General features: G+C 39.8%; 2 protein-coding genes across 4 annotated transcripts; both read right to left on the minus strand.

Annotated features, from left to right (window-relative positions):
- Positions 1-2,264: 2,264 nt before the first annotated feature.
- Positions 2,265-12,564, minus strand: LOC137186512 (scavenger receptor cysteine-rich type 1 protein M130-like). Its single transcript, XM_067595499.1, has 12 exons — positions 11,764-12,564; positions 9,390-9,416; positions 8,982-9,266; positions 7,165-7,455; positions 6,630-6,917; positions 5,330-5,635; positions 4,956-5,252; positions 3,896-4,201; positions 3,517-3,822; positions 2,729-3,058; positions 2,573-2,658; positions 2,265-2,481 (listed from the first exon to the last, which is right to left on the minus strand). The coding sequence occupies exons 1-12, from the start codon at positions 11,807-11,809 to the stop codon at positions 2,383-2,385; spliced, it is 2,667 nt and encodes an 888-aa protein (XP_067451600.1). The 5' UTR covers positions 11,810-12,564; the 3' UTR covers positions 2,265-2,382.
- Positions 12,565-16,008: 3,444 nt separating this feature from the next.
- On the minus strand, positions 16,009-25,835 carry zgc:113149 (uncharacterized protein LOC541363 homolog). 3 transcript variants are annotated; one of them, XM_067595500.1, is made up of 7 exons: positions 25,702-25,833; positions 23,340-23,631; positions 22,496-22,590; positions 21,871-22,027; positions 20,563-20,739; positions 18,883-18,936; positions 16,009-17,942 (listed from the first exon to the last, which is right to left on the minus strand). In XM_067595500.1, exons 2-7 carry the CDS (start codon positions 23,479-23,481, stop codon positions 16,999-17,001), a joined length of 1,569 nt encoding a protein of 522 aa, XP_067451601.1. In that variant the 5' UTR covers positions 23,482-23,631; positions 25,702-25,833; the 3' UTR covers positions 16,009-16,998. The 3 variants fall into 3 exon arrangements, with proteins under 3 accessions (XP_067451601.1, XP_067451602.1, XP_067451603.1); XM_067595501.1 differs by lacking the exon at positions 25,702-25,833 and adding an exon at positions 23,878-25,096; XM_067595502.1 differs by lacking the exon at positions 18,883-18,936 and having other exon boundaries at positions 25,702-25,835.
- Positions 25,836-26,499: the final 664 nt, after the last annotated feature.

Consider the following 26,499-nt stretch of genomic DNA (forward strand, 5'->3'; position numbering starts at 1 on the left):
TCAGGCTGTACTGTAGTTAATATGGTTAAGGTTAGTTTTATGGCCGAGAGAATTCATTATGTCACAATCACAAAGAAGGCCTAAAGTTTAGGCTAATAAGTTTCAGTATGAGAGTAGAAATTATGAGGTTTTGCTTTAGATAACCATTATAATAAGAAAGAAATGGTGAGAAAAACAAATAATACTGGTGACATCCACGTCCACAGCAGTTAAATATATTTCAATTTGTTTCCTTCAAAGATAAGGTCTGTGAAAGGAAAGCAAAAATAAATGTACAATATATTCCTGTATGGACCTTTCTCTCTTCAAATATTTAAATATAATATTCAGTTTGCTCAAGTATATGATCTGGTGACCAGAAAAAAGAGCAAAAGAATTGGTGGACATTGAGGATTAATGTTTGGACTTTGGATAATCAATAACTTTCATATGCTGTTTAAAAGTCTATCCTGTAGCAGAAACCTTAATCTTTCAACCTATGTCTTTCTTTTTCTAATGCATAAGAATAAGTTGTTTTTTTAAAAAACTGTAGGAGAGGAGTTGTTCCTAAATCTGACTCTTAATTCTGCGATACCCAGAACTATTGATACTAGGTCAGGTGTCCTGTGTTCATAAATTAGCCTCTTCCAGACTGTATTTATCACTTGATGTGGAGGATCTTAGTTTAATCTTACAGTTGTGAAGTCTGTGGATGATTTTAGCCTGAATGAGCAGTGTCTGGAATTACACAACAGATCTCATCAAGGCTCTGTTCTCAGAGCTCTTCAGATATCCAGCTCACTCTCAGACTGTCTGCATTCATAGACGGAGGGTTAAATGACTGCAAAACATCATAAAAATATTGTAAAGACCAAACAAACTATGAGTGAAATCTTAGCTTTGTTGCAAAAATGTGCATGAAGCAGCACTTATTATCGTATATTCATACCTGGTATTTCTCTGCAACCAGCAGATGGTGCTGTTGTAAAATTTCTCAGCAGTTAACTTTATTAACAGTCTTTGTCATTGAGCAGCATTGGCAGGTTGATGGAATAAAACACTGACAGCTTCTTTTGTGTGTAAAGTTCTTGGTTTTAGTTTTCAGACGAAATGTAAAAACATTTCTCTGCTGACTGGCTGCAACCAGTGGTTAAAAAAGTATATAAAATCCATGTTGGACTATGACTCAAGCTAAAGAAAAACTCACAGTGTGTGTGTTCATGGTGAAGGTGACTTATTGACATGTTTTTAATGGTTTTTGGACAACAGCAGAGGTCTACGGCACAGAGGAATAGGATATATCAGACTTCAGTGGTTGGTTTTTTTGTTTGTTTTTCTTTTCAAACATGTTTTTATTGAGATTTTCCAGTTTTTTAACAAGTGAGCATAGAAAAAAAATAGCATATGTAGTATGTAGATTTTATGTAATGTACATATTGTCAGCTCAGATTCATGAGAACACAGTAAGAGAAAAAAAAAAGGATTAATTAAAACCCCACCCAAGGATACGAGGTCATAGACAGAAGTACATAAGTAAAGTAAGTACAGAATAGATAATAATAATAAAACATAAAATAAGTTTTTTTTTTAATGTATAGTAGCGATTATAAGACACAGTAGGTTGGCACAATACATTCATATATACAGTGGTTGTTAGTGGGGTCAATGCATTTTTTTGGTCTTTTCACAATAAGACAAACATGGAATATTGCTGAACTTACTTGAACTTATAGAATATTACTTGAACATTTGCATCAGTAAATTGTACAGACTTAACCAGTTAAAACTGATGTATCAATAGGTTGGTTGATTTAAAACATCATGTGTAGAAAAAAAATATCTTTCAAGCGTTTTAAAAATATAAAATTTTTACAAAGTAATATTTGTACACTGTTGACTGTTGTGGGCAGCCATAGTTCTCAACGAAATATTGAGAAATGGGGTTTCAAAAAATATACACAACCTCCGTTAAAGGACCAATGTGCAGGATTTAGTGCCATCTCGTGGTGAGGTTGCAGATTGCAACCAAATGAATACCCCTCCCCTTCCAAGCGTGTAGGAGAATCTATGGTGGCGGCAAAACTCGTGAAAAACGCAAAAGGCCCTCTCTAGAGCCAGTGTTTGATTTGTCTATTATGGGCTGCTGTAGAAACATGGTGGTGCAACATGGTGGGCTCTGTAGAAGAGGACCTGCTCCCTATATATATCCCTATATATTATCAGGTGATTATACACCAATTAAGACATACTCATGAATATTATATATTATATATATTATATTCCACTGATCCTTTAAATTACAACTCTGACTAATTGTATTTTTCCAAAGAAATATTGGATCTAGACCCAGACGTCAGAGTTCTCACAGATCTGTGTTTGGAGGGAACAGGTGCCTCAGAGATTCTACTTTTTCCACCCGCCAACAGCCTCTTCATCGACCCCCCAGCCGTCACAACCACCAACTGAGCCCAGTGTTCTTCTCGCGTCCTGGCCCCTTTTGGCCTGGAAAGACATGAGAGCAGATATCTGTAGTTACCTGCTACAATAACTCAATTTAACTGAATTCTCTACTGAATAAAGATGTATACTTTACCTTAAAGTAGAGGCAGATGCCAGCAATAAATGACATCATAGCCAGGAGAAGGACAAACAGTCTGATGATCAAATCTGTTAGAGAGGCTGAAACAAATTTAAAAATTACCACCAGAGTCACATTTCTCTTTGTAACTCAAATTCTCCTTAACGTTACCTGCTACATAGAGACAGAGTCGCTGGCTCTCAGAGGAGAAGTTTTGGGAGAAAACATAGACGTGATAAACACATCTGTAATCCCCTTGGTGGGTGTGGTCTGCAGCAGAAAACAGGAAATGGGCAGAGTGATTGACAGCCGGCAGAGTGTAGTTCTGTGCTGCAGCTGAGGTGGTGAAGATGAGCTGGAACATGCCTCCTTGGTACTGTGGTTCGACTGAGCACCTGATGGTGAAGTTGGAGCCCCTGAGGAACTGAGGCCCCTGCTGCTTGGCCTCAGAGACCCCGTCGATGGAGGGAGAGAGGGAGATGATTGGCTTAGCCAGGAAATCTGTTAACAAAGAAGTAGATGATTGGCTAAACAAGCAGAAAATGAAAAGACAGCTTCTAACAATATGGTCGTGTAGATCGTGCAGAGTGGAAAGACGTGAACATAAAACACCACAAATCTGCAGCCTTTACAGCACAATGACAGTAGAAATAAATAATAGAAACAATAATAGTTTGTTGAAGCTGTTTGTGACAATTAACACCCCCCGACTGCTAAGGGACAGCTTCCAAGAGCTGAGCTGGCCAATCAGAACAGAGTGGGCTCCTCAGAAGGGGGGCGCTTAAAGAGACAGGAACTAAAATGGCCTATTTCAGACATAGGCTGAGGGGCCAAAGTAAGAAAAAAAGAAGTTTTTTAAACTGTAAATCATGCAAAAGCATTCCAGTAGAGCCCTAGAATAAAAATATAGACCTGCAAATGTACAGAATATGTCGCCTTTAAGATGTGTCCAATATTACCTGAGCATATCACTCTCAGGCCGGTATAGCATTCATTTACATCAGTCTCCAGTAGACACTCCCGCAGTGAAGATGTTGACTGGACACAAGAAGAATCGATCCACCACACAAGTCTGTATGAAGAATCTTCTATTATATTTGTTGAAACAGCAGAACCACAAACCAGCCGTGCACACACTGCAGCTGCAGACTTCTGGTCCCATTTAGAATACCAGTGAGTCACTGGTCTCCACTCTCCCTGGTGTTTCATCTCCAGAGTACCAGCGCAGCGACTGGGCTCTCCCACCAACCTGGCATCATCTGGCTCTGAGCAGAGACAGGAGAATCATAAGTGGAAGAAGTAAATCAGTGAACCACCAGTCACAGCGACAACTCTAACCTGAGCAGGTGAGTCCGACAGCTTGTCTAGGTGAGCAGGTCTTCCTCGCTGAGCCAGACACTCCACAGTCCAGTAAAGCGGACTCATTGCCTTCACACTTGAACTCTTCTGTCCGGACTAGAGCCTCCACTTCTCCATAGAGCGCCCCCTGGAGGACTGAAGGTGCCCCACACCCAAGCTCCCTACACACCACCTCTGCATCCTGCAGGTCAAAGTCATCTTCACACACTGAAGACCACGACTGGTTAGACTTCACCTCCAGTCTGCCTGAACAGGGACCAGACTCATTCACCAGCCTGACAGACTCTGTGGACAGAGAGGGAGAGAGAGCAAGACAAGTAATTTTCTTATTATATACATTCACCTATTTTTTCCAATTATTTATCCTGCACAAGTTTATAGCTGAGCTCCCTCTGCACCACTACAGTCCAGTCCAGGTGTTACACAGTTAACTGCTTGTTAAATGATTGCCTTTTTATTTAACCACAATCTTTCTTTAACCTTAACCATAAGATGGTTGCCATGCAGAGATGGTGTAGGAAGTGAGATTTCTTAAAACTAAAAAAAGATAATCAAATTTTTCCTGCCATGAAAACCAAGGCCTCAGACTTTGGAAGTACTGACTCTCTGCTTCACTCTCGACTGCAAACCATCTGGGAAGAGGTCAAAGGCTGATGAAGCCAGCAGAAGAACCACATCACCCACAAATTATACAGCTGCAATCCTGAGGTCATTGCACTGGACTCTTTCCACACCTCGGCTACGCCTTAAGACTCTGTCTGTGAAAATCACAAACAAAATTGTGACAACGAAGCAACCTAGCAGAGCCCAAATGTGCTTGTCTTCGTGCCAAGAATGCTGCCACAGCTCTCCGGTTAGTCAGTAAAAAAAGGGAGGAGGGAAGGTTGGGAGACAGACCTGCTGCTCTCCTGGATGTTTACAGCAATGAGCTTCTAGTACAATCACAGTTTTCTACTGTGTTTGTCCTGCATAACTTTACAGTTCAGGCTAGCGAAATCCACTTCTGACACTGTAACATTGATGTTATTAATGGTGTTACCTGAGCAGGTGATTTCCAGGCAGGAGTCACTAGGACTACTCTTTGATGTCACACACTCCCTCAGTGTAGATTTAGACTGAACACACAAAGGGTTGATCAACCACACAGGTCGTCCTGAGCTATCCTCTCTCCTTACTGCTGAAACAGAGGCGCCACAGTCCAGCCATCTACATATTACGGATGTTTCCTTCAGGCTCCACAAATCGTTATGTACCGTCCCCCATTCTCCTTGGTGTTTCACCTCCAGTCTACCAGCGCAGCGGCTAGCTCCTCCCACCAACCTGACATCATCAGGTTCTGAACAAAAGACAAGTGAATGATTAGTGAAAGTGACTTGCAATAGAACATGATGTTAACCTGAATCAAACCTCCACCTGAGCAGGTGAGTCCAACAGCTTTGTCAGATGAGCAGGTGTTCTTAGTTGACCCTGAGCGTCCACAGTCCAGGAGAACAGACTCACTTCCTTTACACTGGAACTCTTCAGTCCAGACTAGAGCCTGCATTTCTCCATAGAGCGCCCCCTGGAGGACTGAAGGAGCTCCACAACCAAGCTCCCTACATACCACTTCTGCATCCTGCAGGTCAAAGTCATCTTCACACACTGAGGACCACGACTGCTCAGACTTCACCTCCAGTCTGCCTGAACACAGAGTAGACCCATTCACCAGCCTGACAGAGTCTAACAAATAGAGGAAAGAAAGAAAGAAAGAAAAACATGTTTTAATGCTCATATAGCCACCTGAAATTATAGCCACTTGAAAAATTATGAAACTATCCTTTAAACTTTAAGTACACAATGCAATATCTGATATCACAGTAAATCTGCATCAAGTGTTTGTTTGTTTTTTTGGTCACTGGAGGAATTTGAAACAAGCTGTAAACACAACACTGACATATCATCACCATATCATATGGTGGACATGTTAGCAAACAGTCGCTTATGTACACAGTGAATATTAACATTCATTTAAAGTCATATTTCTGGCCACCAGGTCTCTCCTTTTAGCTCTGTTCACATCTCCACCCACTCCTAACAAAATAATATCTGGGTCTCAAGCTGCTAAATGCTCCACTATGATAATAAATAAATAATGATAATAATAATACATTTAATTTAAAGGCGCCTTTGATGAGACTCAAGGTCACCTTACATCATTTAAGATCAGTGATACAATAATCAACAAGTCATAATAAAACGTCAGTACAACCGTCAATAAAACAAAAGAGTATAGCTCAGTGACGGTAACTATGGTCACCAGCTTGTCACTAACCTACTCTGTCTGCAGTTTGTTGCTGGGCAGGTTTGTTCTGTGGGTTTATTTGAGCTTTTTGCTGAAAACGGTTGCCTGCTGCTGCTGGAAATGTCACAGATGAGAGTAGTGACATTGAAAAATGACCTGAAAGATGCTAAAACACTCCACAGAGCTAAGAGGAACTGCAGTCAGGTTATTTTCCTGTATGGGTTCATCACTACTAATGACCCTTTTTATGTTTCATCAGCTTTAAAGATGGCATTGGTAATGAGCACCAGAAACTAACTATTTATATTAAGATTATGAAGATTAAGATTTATATTAAGAAGTGGCAGCAGTATTCTGTGAATGTCCCTGACAGTTCCAGTTACAAACTTCTCTACCCTTTACGTTGTCATTAAATATCATTAATGGTGTTACCTGAGCAGGTTATCTCCAGCTTGGAAGAGGAATATACACTTTTTGTAGAACATTTAATCAGTGAAGATTCATCACAGTCAGATTCGATTCTCCACATAAATCCATGTGAGATCTCTTCTCTTCTTCTGTTTGAAACAACAGAGCCACAGTCCAGCCGTCCACACACATCACCTGCTAACTTCAGGCTCCGGTCCGTCTCATCCACTGGTTTCCATTCGCCCCATTTTTTCATCTCCAGTGTGCCAGCGCATTGGCTGGCTCCTCCAACCAACCTGACATCAGCAGGCTCTGGGTAAAAAAAAATGACAGCAGCTGGTAACAAAACTGAACTGACTTCCATGCAAGCAGTGTTGCAATCAGTGGTAAAACCAAAGCCAGGATTTTAGAAATACTGAGGTCACAATTTAAGTGTCCCTCAGTGCTAGGAATAAAATGCTGGCAGTGTCCTAAAACACTGGAATCAGCCTTTAAAATATCCACCCTTTCTTATTTTATTTCTTAAATTGTACAATGTCCCACACCTCTTCTCTTTTACCTGAACAGGTGAGTCCAACAGCTTTACCAGAGGAGCAGGTGTCTGTAGCTGAGCTTCTGCAGTCCAGGAGAGTCGACTCACGGCCTCCACAGTGGAACTCTTTGGTCAGCACTGGAGCCCCAAACGGCATCGCCTGGAGGTTTGCAGAACCTCCACAACCAAGCTCCCTACACACCACCTTTGCATCCTGCAGGTCAAAGTCATCTTCACACACTGAGGACCACGACTGGTTAGACTTCACCTCCAGCCTGCCTGAGCACAGGTTGGTCCCATTCACCAGCCTGACAGAGTCTAGAGAGAGGAAACAAGAAGTTATAATTTACCACATACCACATATACATTATCAAAGTCTTCTTAAGACAAAAATGCCAAAAAAAAAAAAAAAAAAAAAAAAAAAACATGCTGTGGCTGTCTCATACATTTCATACACAATTTGCAATACTAGTGCAGCGCCCGTTCAAAACGTGACTGTTCGGAACGGGACGATTTCTCAATATCTAGAGAGAGTTGTGCCCCTCCCCTAAACCCCTCTTATGCAGACACTACCATGAGATTGGTAGACACTACAATTTATCAATGTTCCCTAAACGCATCACATGCAGGTTATCAGTAGATGCTATAATTTACCCATGTTCCCTAAATGCCTCACATGCAGGTTATCAGTAGATGCTATAATTTACCCATGTTCCCTAAACGCCTCACATGCAGGCTATCGATAGATGCTACAATTTACCCATGTTCCCTAACGCCTTACATGCAGGTTATCAGTAGATGCTATAATTTACCCATGTTCCCTAAACGCCTCACATGCAGGTTATCAGTAGATGCTATAATTTACCGATGCTCCCTAACACCTCACATGCAAGTTATCAGCAGATGCTATAATTTACCCATGTTCCCTAAACACCTCACATGCGAACTATCAATAGACGCTACAATTTACCGATGCTCCCTAACACCTCACATGCAGAATATCTGGAGACTACAATTTTGAGTTGAGCTGAAGTTGATCAGATGAACTGTAGTGCCCATTCAAAACTTGCCTTTGACATCCTGCACTATGTCTTGAACATAAATACAAAGTTCTCGCATGTGAGGAACAGAAATAGAGCTTAACTCTCTAAACATTTTCCAATTCATTCTCTATCATAGTTCTTATCACTACGGATGTAATCCCATCTCCAATCACAGTGTGGGTTGCAATGGCAGAGTGGCGCTGTCTGTGTTTCTGCTCGTTAAATCCATATGCAGAAGAAGAAGAAGCAAATCAATGTTATTTATGAGGTATTTTTATAAATTTCTCAAGAACCGCTCATCCAAACAACTTCACACAACAACACTGCACTTCTCCGTTTCCCCGGCGATCCACCCACCAGGTATGAAGTAGATCGGATGAACAGTTCTCGAGATACGCGGAGGACATACATACATACATACATACATACAGACCGAAAGACAGACAGACAGACAGACAGACAGACAGAGATTCCTTGCTTTATATAGAGAGATGTATAGAAATGCAAGCTGTGACTTCTAACACAAAATCATTTCCTCTCATGTTAGTTTTGAGAATTGTTGTGACCCCTGCATGAGCATGTGAGAGGAATGTTGTGACTCACAAATGTATCTACAATTGTGACAGTCATTCATGAATTTTGTGAACTGGATCCCTGGATTATCAAAATGGCTCTGGGACTCCAGACTCTCAGGGGCCCTGGATTGTGCTTACATGGTCCATATGTCATCACAGTGACAAAGAAAGAAGCTAAACAACAGTATCAGCTGTAAAATTTACTGACATAGTTCATGACACTGACCTGAACAGCTGATCTCTAGGTTGGAAGATTCATCTGAATGAATGACCTCTACTGGTTCATACATGACAAAGAAAGGCATGGTGTCCAATGTAGGAGAGGAATCCTTTGTTCTTTGTATTGAAACAACAGAGCCACAGTCCAACTTTCTGCACACCTCAGCTGCATTTCTCAGGTTCCAGTCATAGTACTGGTCATAAACTGGTTTCCACTCTCCTTGGTGTTTCATCTCCAGTTTGCCGGCACAGTGGCTGGCTCCTCCCACCAACCTGACATCATCAGGTACTGCTGAGCAGAGACACAAAAGTAATCAGTGAATCAAGTGAAGTTACTTTCATTTATTTATAAAATGTGAAATACTGAAATACTTTTGAAATTCTGTTTCTTTTGTGTTTTTATTTCTCCATTTACCTGTTGAAACATGTTCAGCTCGGAGCCCTGAGGAGAAAAAACAGAAAATAAACATGAAAATAAAGATTTGGTATGAGCTGAGCTCCAGATACAACAAAAGTTTATTTTCTTATTTGTTTTCTTTTTTTTTTAATTAAAAAAACATTTTTTGGACTGTTTGGTAGTTTTGTTACATGGAGAAAAGGTCCAAATAGGAAACATCAGGTGTTGCTCTGAAAACCAGACACCAGCACAGTGCCAGTTTGTGCCAGTTGGTTGTGGTTTCAACTCCATTTGAAATAAGCACAAACAAATGTACATGCTGCTTATGAAACAGCAGCACTGTAATCTACAATAATAACAATAACAATGTATTTAATATGGTTTAAGATACTGTAGTGTCTTTGTAAACTACGGAAGCCCTGAAAGGCAAGCGAGAAATTTTTTTTTTCTGGAGATCCAATTTCTTAATTCTTTTCTCTCTTGTGTCTCTCTTGAAAAAAAAGTTTTGCCAGGTTTAAGTTTTGTTTGTTTTTTTCACCTGTGAAAATAAGTGAATTTTTTTTTTTTTGCCAGGAAGTTTTTTTGTTTTTTTTTCATGTGCTTTGCTCTCTTGAGTATTACAACAGAGAACAACAGAATTTTTTTTTTCACCTGTTATTTTCACACATGGAAAAAAAGAAAAAACTTAGAAAAATGATCCTGGCAAAACTTTTTTTTTTCACCTGTTTCACAGATGAAATTTTTTTTTTTTTTTATGGAACTTAGAAACCTTCTTAATTCTTTTCTCTCTTGAACACAAGAGATAAAAAGAATTAAGATCAGACTTAGAAATTGGATCTCCAGAATTTTTTTTTCTCGCTTGCCTTTCAGGGCTTCCGTAGTAAACACTTAAAAGCTGTAAAAAAAAAAATTACATTTTAATCCCAGTATTATTATACTAGTTTATATTGTGCTTAGTTGGTGGATATAAATTTTAAAAATGTGTGGGGGTCAAAAGGGGGGCCTAACAGCATTTTTTTTACCCCTGGGCCCCCTAACAGATGATTCTGGCCATGTATTTCCCAGGTCAGGATGTGGTGGGGTTTATTGGCTTAACTTTGAATTTAATATACCTTACTGTGGTAACGCTTTATTTTACAGTTCCTTTAACTTTTAGTTATTTTCTGGGTAATTTGCATGTATGTAACAGTTAATTTTTTAGGACATTTTACAGAAAGGATTGTGCAGTTTGGTACAAATCATGAGAAAAAAACAAAAAAAGTGTGAAGTTGCTTTAGTTGGTACGTGCTGATTCATTATATTTGGATTCATTCATAGACATTTGCAAAAGTTAGACTCTTAATTCTGTAACAGAAAAATATTAGTTTTCAGTGTGAAGTTTTATGTGTCAAACTACATATTAGCATATTGGATTGTTTCATAAAAACTCTATTAACTCTAATAACAAATTAACTTTTTCTTATAATTTGTACCAAATTGTGCCACCCTCTCTGTTAAATGTCAAGAAAATTAACCATTAAATACCTACAAATTACTCAGAAAATTTCCAGGAAATTAGTATAAAACTTCAACCTTCACAATAATATTTTGAAGTGTGTCAAACTACATATTAGCATATTGGATTGTTTCTTAAAAACTCTACAATAAGCACATTTCCCGTATAGTACCGAATTACAAAGAAATGCCCAGTTAAACCACAACTACTTTTAGCAAATTACTGAAAAAACTTAATATGCTAATGTGTTGTTTGACACACAAAGTATTTTCTGTCAGTTAAAGAATTGTCAAGGATCTAATTTATTAAGTTTTTTGCAAATTAACAACTATGTAGGAACCCAAATATAATGATTGAGTAACAAAATAACTTTTTCTTATAATTTGTACCAAATTGTGCCACCGTCTCTGTTAAATGTCAAGAAAATTAACCATTAAATACCTACAAATTACTCCGAAAATTTCCAAGTAATTAGTATAAAATTTCAACCTTCACAATAATATTTTGAAATATTCATATATAATAATTACGTGTCATTGTGTAGTATTTAAATCTTTATCCATTTTTATCTTAGTTTGAATTACTACATCATACTTACATAGCCTACATTCTTTTGTAGCTTGCAGCATTTTTCTCACATAATATCAATATTATAGGAGCTGCCAGACTGTGGTCCTCCGGGTAATGAGGAATGCTGCCACCACCACCATGAAACAGGTCGTGGTATTTATCCCATTTGATTTGTCAGATTTCAGACACACACACACACCTCTATCTGTCTCTGACCACATAGATATATACATCCTGAAAGCAGCAGTTGATTACAGATGTTTCACTACAGGTATGCTTCTTTCTGCCTCACAACCGTTAACATCCGTTATTAAACCAGAGTCCTACCTGAGCTCCAGAGAGACAGAAACACCATCAGCACTCTGCGCTCCATGTCCAGTCAGCGCGTCGTCATCACAAGCGTCTTCCTCATCTGCTGTCTCTTGTCTTTATCAGGTCAGGATCCAGGGCCAGCCCCCAAGCACGTTTCTGCTATTAGTTGTTTTTTTTCACTTCTATTTCCTTATAATTTTTTCTTTGCATCATCACAAAGCTTGAGCTGTTTTCTGTCAAGATGTGAAATACCTTTATAATTATTCCTTCAATTATTCCTTCAATACCCATGCATAGAAGCTAGATTATCTATACTGAACCATCCAATATGAACATGAGGCTTTTAATAATTATGGGTTAATGTAGTTAAAATTACTTTTTCCATCTCTTAATCCGCTGCACCAGTTGCTCCTGTTACCTGTTTTTTTTTCTTCATAATATATAATGATCATAAGCATTTTTTTAACCTCCTTCCTGTGCTGCTCGCTTTTCAGATCACAGATAACCAACGCGGCATACACAGATCTAGCTGATCCTATGAAGGAAATGAAAGGTTTTCTACTTATAAAGGGACCATATTTACCCTGACTACTAAAAGAACTGAAATATATTGAAAACCAAGTGATGAACACTATGAAATAATGCATTAAGCCTGTCGTTCTCATTCGCTCTGTAACCACTGACTCTACATTTTTATTGGTTTTCACATGTATACAAGCAGCCTTGCTTTATTTGCAGTTGACATTGTGTGTATGTGTGTGTGATGTACTACAGTGTGTAACTTTTTATTACATGCATTTATGTTTAATACTGTAAATGGTCCCTTACAAATAAAATAAATGCATAAATAATAAAGATTTCTGATTGCAACTGAGAAAAACATTAGTTATTATCAGATATTTGCATTTGAGGATGTTATGAATGACATCAAGCTTGTTATTTAGGCAGCTTTTCCTTTAACTAGAGTTCCCAACCTGGGGGTCAGGACTCCAAAAAGGGGTTGCAGGATAAAACTGAAGGGTCACAAGAAGCTTAAATGACCGTTTTTTTTCCCGAGTGTGTCTTAAAACAACAGTCAGGAGCTCAAATGAACAGTGAAACATGTTTTTTCTTGCTGTAATTATTATAATAATTCCTCCTGTTCATACTGACCATTAGAAGATCCCTTCATAATGACCTTACAATGGAAGTGATGGAGGACAAAATCCACAATCCTCCTTCTGTGCAAAGAATGTATTTCAAAGTTTATCTGAAGCTAATATGAAGCTTCAGCATCCAAATGAGTCAAATCAAGTAGATATCTTTCAACGTTACAGTCTTTTTAGTGCCAAAGTCCCTCTTTTTGTTACTATACTTCCACCTGCAGCTCAACAGGGAAACACTGTCCAAGGAAACACAGAGGGAATTTGATGCTAAAAAGACTGTAAATGTGTCAGATATCCACTTGATATGACTAACTCAGACTGCTGAAGCTGAATATAAGCTTCACATCTACTTTTAAATGACAAAACTGTGGATTTTGGCCTCCATCACTTACATTGAAAGCGTATTTGAAGGATCTTTTAACAGCCAGTATGAACAGGAGGAATGATTACAACACAAAAAACACACTTGAAAAACTGTGAACTTGTCCTTTAAAGGGATAAGAAAGAAAAACAATATTTTTCCTACACAATATTATGTTTTTACTTTTTTTTTTCTAGTGAAAAGCATCCTACCAGCCCCTGCCTCGACGATAGCATCTGAAGTCACCGAAACACGGTATTTGATTGACAGTTGTGAAGTTGTGATAATCAACTTGTGATCATCTGGCCTAGATGAGCTGTTTCCGCTCCATCTTTCAATCATCATCATCAGTCCCATGCTGCTGTTTCTAGATGCATTTCTTCATTTAGTAGTATGAGGATGCTGAATGATGTTTATCTGAACTTCAGCGTTAAGCAACATCATCATTCAGTGATTATGTGTCTGCTTTTCTAAGAAGGATCAGTACAGATAACGTTCACGGAGATGTTGGTAATACTGAAGTAGGTTATAGATTCATTTCAATGGAAAACAGAAAGCAGGACAATGGTGATTAATAAAAGGAATCATCAATCATTGAATACTTGTACAGTATGTGTATAATACTGTATGAGTGTGCTCTTATGCTTTTATCTTGGCGAGTAGCAATATGAGTTTTACACCTTGAGAGTGAAGATTTTTTTGGGAGAGTGGTGACATTCTGGATGGTTCGTTTGTGTCATGCAGAGTAATAATAAGCACCTAAGGTAAGGGAGAGGTCTGATGTTATTCTCTTTTTTCTTATTGTCAACAAATCCTACGAAACTTAGAATGTGTTAGTCTGTCTCTGAATACTTTCTGACGTCCTTTTCTCTCTGTGCCACTCAGCTGCAAGCCCATCGGTACCAACTAAAGACGTAAATCTTTAAAAAAAAAAATCACCTCACAGACAGTTTAATTCTCTGAAAAGTCTCAGTAATTTCCTGAAACAGCTGGATGATGTAGCAAACAAACAGGAGGAAAGACTTTGCCCCAGTGTTCCCCATCTGAAAAGATTTATTTCTTTTTTTTTTGCTTTTATGTTTTATTACAGGAAGTGTATAAACCCAGGACCAAAATAGTCACACATTCTGTCATTTTGTTACTTCTAGATGGAATTATAGTGAAAATACTTTATTACCCTTTTTGCTCAGGACCCCTTGAAGTCCCTCAACGACCCCTGAGGATCCCTGGACCTCACTTTGAGAACCACTACTCTACACACAGAGGAATAAGATGCATCAGGCTTTGTTTTTTTTTTTTTTTTTTTTAATAATAAAATCTTTATTCTCAGGATTTGGCTGTAGGAAACAACACATAGCCAGGTGTTACAGCAGACAGTTATAAGTCATTTGGTCAGTCAGTTAGTCAGAGCCAACTGCAAAGTGAGGAAACTGCATTTTCAAAAAAGGAGAACAAAAAGGAGCTTCAAACGCACACCATCGTCGTCGTGTCTATAACGGGCAGCAGAACATCTGGAAATACTCTCAGGTACGACTTCATACAGTACGTGGTATTATCATGTGTCACATACTCCCATGAGGGATGGTAATTATATCATTTAATGGTATTACACTGGTTATTTTCTTGATTGTTTTGATGAAAAGAGGCTCATAACATGTACTCCAACATTTTAAAAACCAAAAGACAGTCAGTTTACTTCTTATATGAGAAAGAAAAACCATCAAATCCTCATATCTGAGACACTGGAACCAGTGAACCAGCCTCATTTTGGTTTCACCTTCATATTTCTGGTTGTGTTTGACTTTTGTGTGCAAATCAAAGAGCTGAACTATTTTAATTTGATATAATAACCCCGCCATAATAAAAGACGTGGAAAAGAACATTTAAGAAATGCTTTATTTTAATCTCATTACCATTAATTTCAGGTATATATATATATCAGCTGACCCAGACTACTTTACAGTGAGTGACTGATGAACTCAAGCACTGGTTGTTACTGGTAACAGACATTTCTCTATCTGGTTTGTAACTGGAGCGTGCACCATTCTTCAAACAGGCCAGATAATTAAAAGAGAGGATTAAAACCTCTATCACCAGCTTAAAGCAGCACTTTGAACATGTTAAATATGTTTTTTTGTTGTTTTTTTTTAAAAGTGTTTCTTGTTCTGTAGTTTGTCGAAGTGGTTGCTGCATCACTGAAATGTACCATTCAAAACCACATCCTGTGTAAAATGGTACAGGATGTGGTTGTGATAAGGTCATCTCCGTCTCAACAACAGCTCCTGACGCGCTGCCCTCCAGCACCAAATCAAGTGTTTCCTCCGTTAATGATCAGCTGAAAACATGAGGCTGCACTCAGGACAGTGTGACTGTGGAGGTGGATGGTGGCGTGATTGGGATGGGTGCGGAGTTCGCTCCGGAGCTCAAAAGGCAGAGATTAGTAGATTTATATTCTACTAACAAGTTAACGGTTTCTTTCTCTCTCTCTTCTCTTCTCTTTATCTCCTCTGATTCAGTCAGCCAGTTAAAACAAAGTGTCCAAGTGCTCGCAAGAAGTAAAAAAAAAAAAAAAAAAAGTCAAATGAAAAGACTAGTGTATCTTCATCTGTGTCTGTTGTGTCTCCGCACGATCCAGTCAGCCGCTCTGTTTGTAAGGGGGACGAGGTGACTTCAGCAGCTGGTTGGATATTGATGTTTGCAATGTCTTTTTTATTTTCTCTAATTAATTGTAACTATATTTTCCAAGAAGTCCTATTTTTATTTTTTTTTTTAAAACATTTGACTCCTGTGTAAATTATAACAGTGAATTCAGAGATATTAAACACTGTACATGTGCACATGTTTAAATATGAAGCTGTGATCAAGACAGAAGCTTGTTGTTGTTGTTGTTGTTGTTGTTGTTGTGAGTCTCACTGGTAACACGAGGAGACCAGAAGTCAAAAAGGCAGCGAGGGAGTGTTTTTAATCACTCTGGGATCCGTTTCATCAAATGTGCAACGTGCGAGCAGCGATATTTCATCCAATCAAAAACACACACACGAGTACAGGAGAGTCCTGTCATCACTTGTGTGACGTGAAGCTGCCACCAGTCGCTTTTCTCCTGCTGAATCAAGATGATGATGATGATGATGAGGAGTATTATGCTTAAATTAAATCCCATCAGGAGAACAAGAGCACCCACAGCTTCATCATCTAAGTCCAATAACTTGATATTATTGTAGCACTTCTTTTTTTTTTTTGTTGTTGTTGTTTTTTTTTGCTTTTTTTTAAAAAAAAAACACATTGTGGCTAGAAGTAGAGGCATGTTGAGTTTTAAAGCACCAAAAAAAGAACAAACACGTCCAAAAATGCCAATTTGCAGCGTGGAAAAGTCACGAGCCCGTCACAAACAAAACAGTAAATAAAAAGGGGGGGGGAGAAAAAAACAAAACAAGATGCAGGCACATAAATAAACAGCCCATAATCATGGCCTGAAACTGCATGTGTTTGTGCACCAGTGAGCAAACATTTCATCCTATTTTGAGGGAAAAGGAAGCAACATGTCAGTCCAGTAACTTTAGTGACTGTTGAACTCAACGGTCACCAATCTCTCCGTATTTTAAAAACAAGCTTGATGTTTAAATCTTGAACCACTGCCATGATTTTTATCTGCCTTTGGCTTGTGGTTACTTTCCATCCTGCCCACGTTGTCTCTTTAAAAAAACAAAACAAAACAAAAAAAAAAACCTACTAGCTTGTTTATTCTCAGAAGCGTGGGGCGGGATGATGATGTGTCGCCATTTGTCCGCTGTTGGATTTATCCCGCAGCATAGTCAGAGCGGTGTTGGAAAAATCTCTCAGGATGTCCACCGTCTCCCTCTGCAGCAGGAGGGACTCCTGCACGAACTCCTGCTGGCTCTCCACCAGCAGCTGGACCGACTGAGCCAAAATCTCCAAGGACTGAGACACGGAGGTGAGGAGCATCCTGCTGGCCCGCTGCTGCTGGAGGCTCTGAGACGCCAGCTGGGCCACGTGGTCGGGGGTCCTGTGGGAGGAGGCTCCGGCCGGGAGAGGGTCAGACAGGTTCGAGCTTGGATGGGAGGGACGTTTAGGTGGGAGGACTGAAGAGGGAGGAGGTGGTGGATGCGAATTAGAGGAGGGGGCGGAAGAGGAGGGAGCGGGAGAGGCGACGGAGGAGGATACAGCAGCGGAGGGAGGAAGGGGAGGAGGAGGAGGAGGGGGAGGAGGAGGAGGAGGTGGGACGGAAGAAGAGGAGGGCGTAGGGTGTGAGGTGGAGTCATTGGCTGTAGAGGAGGAGGGAGAAGCGGGAGGGAGAGTGAAAGAGGAGGAAGAAGAGGAGGTGGGAGCGGGGAGGGAGGGGGCGGTGGCGGTGGAGCTTGTGGGGGATTGTGACGGCGGCGGAGGTGCGGCGCCGGACAAGGCGGCGTCTGATTCGGACGCCGGAGGGAAACCGGCGGAGGTGGAGGCCACGAAAGAGGAGGAGGAGGAAGAGGAGGAGGGTCCAGGTGGAGGTCTGGAAGGGGTTTGGTTCTGGGTCTGGCTGTTGTTTCGGGAGTAGGTGTAGACCGGCTTGACCCTCAGCAGGGCGTTGTCAGGCAGAGGGTCCAAGGAGGTGGAGGAGGGTGGGGGGAGAGAGGAATGGTAGGAGAACATGGAGTCGTCGTTTTCATCGTAATCCATGCCGGGTTCTGGTAGACGACACAGAAACAAAACACCTTTAATGTAACGCTAACGCCTCAACTCGTTCTTTATTTCAGTAGCACTTCATGTCTAATAACCCCAAACATTTTAGAGTCTCACCAAATATTAGAGCTTCATAACGGTTAAAACAGTGTGAGGTTTCATTTAGTAGCATACATTCTCCTGGCAATGATTTGGATGCATAAACTCACCAGTCAAACCAGTGCTCCTTTCTTTTTCAATTACAAAAATTCAGTTTTTCACATAGCGTGGGTCTGATAGGATCATTCTGTGTTAAAGGTCCTGTTTACACCTGGTATTAACATGCGTCTCGGGTGATCCGATCACAAGTGGACAGCAGCTCTAAATACAGGTGTAAACGCACCCGAGACGCATCGAGGACGGATTGAGATCCGATCACTCAGACCACATTCGGAGGTGGTCTGGGCCGCATGTGGCCGATCCTGTCGGCGTGTCGGATATTTCAATAATCAATGAAGTTCTGCTGCTGTGTCTGGTGCGTAAATGCGCACAGTACCAATATCAATAATACCAGGTGTAAACAGGGCCTAAGATAACATGCAGTTAAGACTTCACAGAACTGGACACTTCATTTACCAACATTTGGGCTTGTGTGAATTTTATTTTGAAAATCTAGAAAATTATCATTACAATTTAAAAAAACAAGTGATTAAAACTGCATTATGATACACTGTAGTATGTTTACTTAACATGGATCAGTCACACCTCGTCCATACCTGATCCATTCAATAACTCTGAAACCAATCCATCACTCAATTCTCAACCTTATTTTGAAATCCTGTAAAAAGGTCCCCGGTACTATTAAACCCATCGAATATGCTTGTTTTTTTGTTTTTTTTATATCAGTTTAGATTAAACTGCTCCTGCAGCCAGAACCAACAGTCAGATATAAAACTACGTTCTTACCTCCATCGTCTGCCAGGTCTAAGTCAAAGTCAGAGGACGAATGGAAAGGATCGCCTGTAAAAACATGGCAACGTCACATCACCACCATGGAGGGCTCAGCAGCAGTTGGAAATTTTGCAATGCCAAAAATGTCTTAAGTATACCTCAAAACTTGGAAGTATTTTAGAGCAGAAGCCATATAGTTAAATTATAAAAGAAAAAAAAGAAATAAAGAAAAGAAATTGAACATGCATAAAGTCAAACTGCTGTCATCGACCACGCCACTGTGAGCAAATGTGTTTATTCTCCCTGCTGTCACTCAGGTCTCTGCACAGTTTGTGAACAACGAGCAAACTGTCAGATCAGTCAGTCTGTGTCTTATAGTCCTCGATATAAAAACACCTTAATGGTCCAAATTTAAAACAGAAGCAAAGGCAGCCTTCAGTTTAGTTTAATAAGCTGAGATCAGATAAGAGTTGCAGAAGTTTCAGACTGCAGCTTTCATTTCTGCGTCTGAATAACCATAACAGGTCCAGGGTGATTATATTGATAAAGCTGTGTAATCACATCACAGTATTGATAGTTATCTAGAGGCAGAATGAGACAAATCAATTGAAATGTCTGTACGTACATCGTTCTATTTTCCTACTCATTAAGATGAATCTTTTGTTAAATCGCCTTCCACATTGGTTTCAAAGTGTTATGCTTTTAATCTAATGCTATAATGTTGACATAGTGTCTGGTAACCTGTGTATTCATTTGTCTAATTTCTATATTGATTGGTTGTTTACTATAAAAGATTCAAACCAATTTAGATATTTAACAAAGTAATGAGGATATTTCTGACGTGCAACTTATCAGAAACTTTAATCTTCCTCCTTTAAACTTATCATAGTCTCTTCATCTTTACCCCCATTTGCTTTAATATGTTTATGCTTAGTTTTAGTATTCTTTTATTATTATCATCTACTACACAACCTGCATTCTTTCATACTGCAAATCTTGCACCAATCTTTGCTTTTTGTTTTTGTTTTTTCACTGCCTGATTGAGAAGTGTGTCCCTGTTTCCCTTCCTACTGTGAGAAATGCAACCTATCACTCCACACTGTTCAGTAACTGCAAATGAAGTGTGTGTCGAGGGGGGAACTATGGAAAAAAGCCTTATAAAAACTAAGGCAATTTAAGCCACTGTAAGCATTTCACAGAGGAAAACACACCAATCCTAACTTCACTTTATACACATCTTTAAGGTATCTTTATCTCCTCATTTTGGCCCTCTGTCCAGACTAACACACCGTTTTTCCCTCCTGAAAATGGAGCGTTTCCAAAACAGCCTCGAGTGTGTAAATCTGAAAATGCAGGTTTGGCGTTAAAGTGCGTACAGGAGAAAACTGAGCTTTGTAGAAACGCTGTCATATTAATGACTTAACGGCATTTCATTGGAGGAACCACGACGATGCTGCAGTATACCGTTTCTTGCTCGTCTGTCCTCTGCACAGCAGGAGGAGAATTACCTGTTCAGGCTTTTTAATGTGGACGGAGGTATTTGCAGAAACAAGCATTTTTGCTCAGAAATGGCGTTTTTTTAGCATGTAGCGGTTTCATGCGTTTTAGCTCACACCAGCAGCCACTTTAGTAAGAGCAATCTACATAGAGAAACTGTACCCAAAGTGAATTTTCTGCCCTGTTCCTGCTGCTTACCAGGAAGTTCTTTCTCTGGTGAGGAGAGAGGAGAAAGGTCTAAGGAGGCTCCTCCTGGTAAAGAGTGGGAGTTGTCTGTCAGGCTGAGGTAGGAGTAAGGGGAAGGGTTAGACGGTGGGCCTTTACTGCAGAACTTTGAAAAATCATCATCTTCCAAGTCCAGATCACTGTCGCCATCTGAGAACCAACAAATGAAAACCAGTTAGTTCATGAGAAACAAACAAGGAGACTTTTACTCAACTAAAAGCTGCTTCTTTACCATGTTATTTGTTTTTTGATAAGACCTTTATGGGTTTTTTTTTATGTTTAACACCAAAGCTGTCCAATTCAATTTCCATGACTTTGCTTTTTTTTGCTCCAGGTACTGTACACCATCTGTCAAAAACATCAAGTTTGATGTTGTTAAAACCCTCCGACAGCAGCGCTGAACCACAGACGCACAAAATAACACAAATTAAATGTCATGTTGCATAACTATCAGTAACACTACAGATCAGATACTGTATGTGGGTTTTTTTTTTGTGCTGCGGATAAACAGGGGCTGTTTAAATCCTGTCCAGTCCTCCCTGCTACAACAAATCCACACAGACACTCCTTCCACCATGGATATTATATAAAACTATCCAACACATCAAACCAGTCATAACGGGAAACTTTTGTCAAATTTTCAACTAGTTGAGAGTCAAAATCTGTCTTATGCTTAGGGATGTGTTCCTCTTCCATTGTGGATCTGGTTCCCCTGCTAGCATAACACCTGCATTCATTAAGCTCCACTGCTAACAAATCTCTTATGAAACCTTTTATCTTTCCTGATTCTTTTTATTGGCAATGAGCGATGAAAAACATAAGTAGCAGGCCTCTAATTCTGGTTCAAATAAAACACATTCTGACTGATGCTCCCTCTGCAGATGAGTCTGGATTCAGCCAATGACTGTTTGTGAATAAAAGGATGGACTGTGTAGTTCAACGGGGACCAGCAGAGTCGACGTTCTCCAGCTGATCACCTCACAGTTCTCGTGGTTAAACTTTGATTTACATCATATGAACATTTTAATCAATATGAATGAATCAGGACCTTCAGTTTTTGGAGTAAGCTGTTAATTAAATATGTCCAATACATTAAAATGAACATTTCATATATTTCATATGTTGCTCATCTCATTTTCAGGTTCTGAGCTTTAATTAGCCTCCAATCAAATATCATTAAACATATTTTAGTTGCAGTTATTTTAGACTTTAATTACTTGCAAATGTTTTAAGCTGCCACCTAGTTGTGCTTCATTTTACTTAGTGTTGGGGTTGTCTCACCTCCTCTTGGACTCATCATCAGTATCTTATGGACCATCCTCTCCACGGGGCCCATGTTCTTCTTCCTAACGTTGGTGCCGTTGGGGCCCCGGAGGGCTGCCACACGTCGCTTTCCGTCACATTTGAGGTCGGCCCATTTCTTCATGATCTGACGCACCTGTGAAGAAATAAAACCTTGTTTAAAAGCCTTTTAGTGTATAGAAATATATCCCTCCCTAATTAGTGGATTAGTCCATGGACAGAGGACTAAATAATTCATCAGGCACAAACTACAAATCTCTGATTATAGCTTCTCACATATGAAGATTTGATGCTTTTCTAAGTTTCTTATCATCGTTTTGGACTGTTGGTCGGACAAAAATCCTGATACTTTTGGCCAATCTTCACAACCCTTTGACAAATGCAAACTCTGCAGGGGTTTCCAAGGAGACGAAGCTTTGTTTTAAGGAGCTGCAAGTTAAAAGTCAGGAAACCACTGGAGTCATCTATATAAAAGGTTTATAAATTGCGTTACAGTTCATTTAATGCAGATTTTCAGAGTATACCTCTCTAGACATCACACAAACTTTACCACTAACTTGATTTAAAAAAAATAAATAACCAACCACCAATCAGGACAACAAACCTCTCTGTGATTCTCTCCCAGACCGTTGATCTGATCAGTGATTTCAGCCCAGGTCTGTTTCTTGGCTTCTGCCGACACACCTTGGTTAAACTTCCCTACAGGAAGGAAGATATACGACGTGAGACTCGGTTGGCTGATATCATACTCTCTCTCCCTCTCTCTCTGCAGGTAAATATGCTATAACGTGCAACGTTGAGAGCACAGAAACCCGAACTGCAACCTCCAGGATGAAGTTCAGGACAAAGGATTTCAAATTTGACTGGCTTTGTCTCCATAGTAACGGCAGTCAAAGCTCATGGGTATTGCGGTATTTAAACCAATCAGTGGTTCCAAATCGACTGACAAATCATGATGATTACATTAAGCAACACTGAGGACATTTAAAGTTATGAAATAGGAATACAGAATTTGGAAAAAACCAGTGGCCTTTCTCCCACTTTGCAACTCTAATATCAAATCTGAATCTGATCCTATTTTACGCAATAAAACAATAACGGTAATTATCTCCTTTTTTTCCTCCAAGACAGATGACAATAAGCTTGATAGAGTGGAATTACACCACTTTCTACAAGCTTCGGCCAAGAGGAAACCCAAAGGTCCACTCAAGCAGAGGGAATAAAGATAATCTCCACACACACACACACACACACACACACACACACACACACACACACACTCCTTTTACACCTGGCATTAACATATGATCTGCATCTGGATCTGTTATACCAGAGTGTAAGTTAATACCAGGTGTAAATGTAAAGGCCCGTGGATCAGATCCAGATAATCCAGATAATGTGTTTAAATACAGATCACATGTTAATACCACAGAGTCCTTCCTACTCACTGAGGATGATGTATCTGTTCCTCTTCACTGCCTCCAGAAGCAGTTTCACCTCAGTTAAGGAGAACCTGGGTTTGGCTTTCAACCCCCCTTTTACTCCTCCCACCCTAAACTCTTCGTCGTCGTCACGCCACGGGGCCGACATGGCTCCACCTCCGGCCTCGTACGCTCCACTTCCTCTTCTTCTGACAGCTCAGTTTGGTGCCGAGTCTGATTCCACCGCCCTCCCTGGGTCAGTCTGGTCCTGATCCACCTGTCACTCTGGACTAAAGACACCCGTCTGACTGCACAGAGCCTGTGAAAAAAAAGGAAGGAGAGAGAGAGAAAGAAAGAAAGATAAAGGAGAGAGGGAGGAAAGTGAGACAGAACAGAAGGATGATAGAAGAACAAAGGAGAGCAAGAAAACTGTAAACTTTAGTGGGTCAAAATGAAAGGTTTGCACCTCTACCCCAAAACAAATCACTTTTCTTTAAATCCTTTTTTCTGATTCAGGTGTTTTCTTGAGAGACATCTGTGTATATGTTGCTTTGGACAAAAGTACCTGCCAAATGAATTGAACCATTGACGACTAAAGGTAAAAAAACAGGCTTCATTTGCAGCTTGATCCGTTTCATCAGAGTCTCAGTTGTCGTCTTATAATCCATTAGAAGCAGTAATAAACTCTGTGACCTGAAGATAGGAGCCACCTGGCAAAGTTGTTAAAGTTTCAGGTAGCTATTTACTTCTAGTTCATGGTTTGTCTCTGTATTCACATTATCCTGCTATATTTATGTCTTATAACAATAAAGACTGCACATAAAGATTAATGAGCTTAACGCATTTTATTCGCAATTGTGGTCGCGCAATAAACAAGCTGCCGGACGCCTTCCTCCATTTATTTCCCTTTGGACGGGTCTTCTTAACGGTTTCTAAGCCATTAACCTATTTTTGTGGAGATTTTTAGTACTAATTTGAAAAAGTTGTCAGGAAATAGAATTAACTTTTGTCCCCTAATTTTTGTCCCCTTATGGAAGTATGCATGGGAGTATGGAAGACCCTGATTTGCCTTTAAATCAGGGGTTTAAACTGATGTACCAAATTCAAACTCTAGAGCTGATCATTTAACTCACTAAAGGTTGATAACAAATGGTTTCCATTCTGATGAAACCTAAAGTACTTCTGTGGATGAAAAAGTCCATGGCTGCAGTAGAAAATGCAGACAGAACAACACAATAGAGAACAGAGATACTATGAAATAATGAGGTAAGAATGCAAATTCATGCAATAAGCTTCAAAAGAGTTGGACTGAAGTTGTTTTAACCCGTACACCAAGAACATTTTTTTTTCTTTAGCTTGTGTCCCTACACTGCCCCCATCTGGTTGGATTTTAAAATGAACATGTGAAAATAAACCTGGTGAAGAATTACGCCCAAGGATGAGTAATGGTTTTTTTTTAATGTACTCTTGTATTCTCTCTTACCTTTTAAAAAACTATCTCAATGACAAAGATTTTGATCATTTGGTAAAGATGGACACCTAATTACAGAACAACAAAATGTAATCTACTCACAAAAGCCCTTGTAATTTACACCTATCAGTATGTAACACATACCCTAAAATATCATATATCAAATATATCAGAAAAACAAACATCATGAACTCCGAAATTGTGGAAATATGTCAAACTAGTAGTCAAGCTTTTTTAATGTTGTTGTATTTATCCTCTTCTGTTTTTAATGTGTTTATGTGTAGCTATTCAACCTGGTATGTTTTACTATAAAACGCTAGTGTCTGTGTGTTTGTATTAGATATATATATATATATATATATATATATATATGTACTTACTAATACATTAACCGTTAATAACAACTTCTCAATATAAACTGATTTAAATAAACATTGCGTTTGCTCTGATCACGTGGCCCGTCGGAGCCAATCAGCTGCGGTCTTCTTCAGTCTTTGTTGAGCTCGTGCCTGGCGGCTCACACAGGGAGCAGCCTGTGAGACTGCCGACTCCGCCATCTCTGTCAGCTACGTCGGGTTGAAACACCGTTTCGTAAAAAAAAAAGAAACCCGAACAAAACCTGACCTACTGCTAACTTCGGTGTGGATACGTGGATTTATCATGGATGCAAAACGCGCGTTTACAAAGCGGGGGAGTTGTATTTATGCGCCGCTCTGCTGCGCCAAACACAACTACGCGACTGAATCGATGGCCGAGTAGAGGACGAAATGTCTGCTAGCTCCGGTACAACGCTTCTTTTTTCGTACTGTAACGTTAGCTATTCACGTTTTTCTACGCTAAACGGCACGCGTGCGGTCCGTTATTGGAAATAAGTGGTGACGTGTGGTGCGAAAAGCGAAATGTGTTGAAAATAATTACCAGGAAAAATGGCGTTCTTCTGTCCCCCTCTCTCTCTCTCTCCCCTCTCTCCTCCCTGCTCGCTTCTCCCGAAAGTTCGGAGTGACGACAACTGAACTGCGCAGACGCAAAAGATTTTTTTCTCTCCCTTGAACGCGCAACATTTTCAGCCCGCTGCGCGCCCCCAGCTGCCCCACATACAGTGTGCACCAATCACTCCCTTTTTTTTTTTTTTTTTTACTTAAACCACACACAAAACTCACGAATTGTGCATAATTGACTCATATTTTGGTATTTCTTGAGCAAAACTGAAGATCAAACCTCATCAGGGTGCTTAAAAACACTTCACAGGCCGTCCAACCCCCTCCAGTCTTGACGTCATTAATTAGTCCTGCAGAGCACGCAATATTTTTGTGCAGTTTTTTTTTATTCATAACACTCATATTCCAAATGGTTTTAATCACAACAAACACTACTATACATGTTTCCTACATGCAGCATTTAGTCCTTGTTGTCTATGCCTGTGTTGCTTATTCCTGCTGTGTGACAAACATGGAGGCCTATTTAGGTCAGCAAAGGTCATCAACTTCATTTTACCGACATAAACACACCATGAAACACGGACCATCTGAATTTCAACATTACTCCACAAAAATGCCAAGACTGTTGGCCATTTATTATCAATGATGATGCCTAGAGAACCAACAGCTGCTAATGAAACAATGTGAGCACAAAAAAGGAAAGATATAATTGGCAATGATGAAATAAACAGACATAAATATAAGCACAAACATTGCATTTCATATTCTGGAAATGTTG

The sequence above is a fragment of the Thunnus thynnus genome, chromosome 7 (assembly GCF_963924715.1).
Source record: "Thunnus thynnus chromosome 7, fThuThy2.1, whole genome shotgun sequence".
NCBI lineage: Eukaryota > Metazoa > Chordata > Actinopteri > Scombriformes > Scombridae > Thunnus > Thunnus thynnus.

Excerpts from the sequence above, each read along its gene's own strand:
- LOC137186512 (XM_067595499.1), bottom strand. The coding sequence starts at position 11,809 with ATGGAGCGCAGAGTGCTGATGGTGTTTCTGTCTCTCTGGAGCTCAG. Across the intron at positions 7,456-8,981 it reads CCTAGAGATCAGCTGTTCAG|ACTCTGTCAGGCTGGTGAAT; the intron begins GTCAGTGTCATG and ends TCCTCTCTCTAG. Across the intron at positions 3,823-3,895 it reads TGTCGGACTCACCTGCTCAG|AGCCAGATGATGCCAGGTTG; the intron begins GTTAGAGTTGTC and ends GTCTCTGCTCAG.
- zgc:113149 (XM_067595500.1), bottom strand. The coding sequence starts at position 23,481 with ATGTCGGCCCCGTGGCGTGACGACGACGAAGAGTTTAGGGTGGGAGGA. Across the intron at positions 22,591-23,339 it reads GAACAGATACATCATCCTCA|GGAAGTTTAACCAAGGTGTG; the intron begins GTGAGTAGGAAG and ends TCCTTCCTGTAG. Across the intron at positions 17,943-18,882 it reads AGACCTGGCAGACGATGGAG|AACCCGGCATGGATTACGAT; the intron begins GTAAGAACGTAG and ends GTCGTCTACCAG.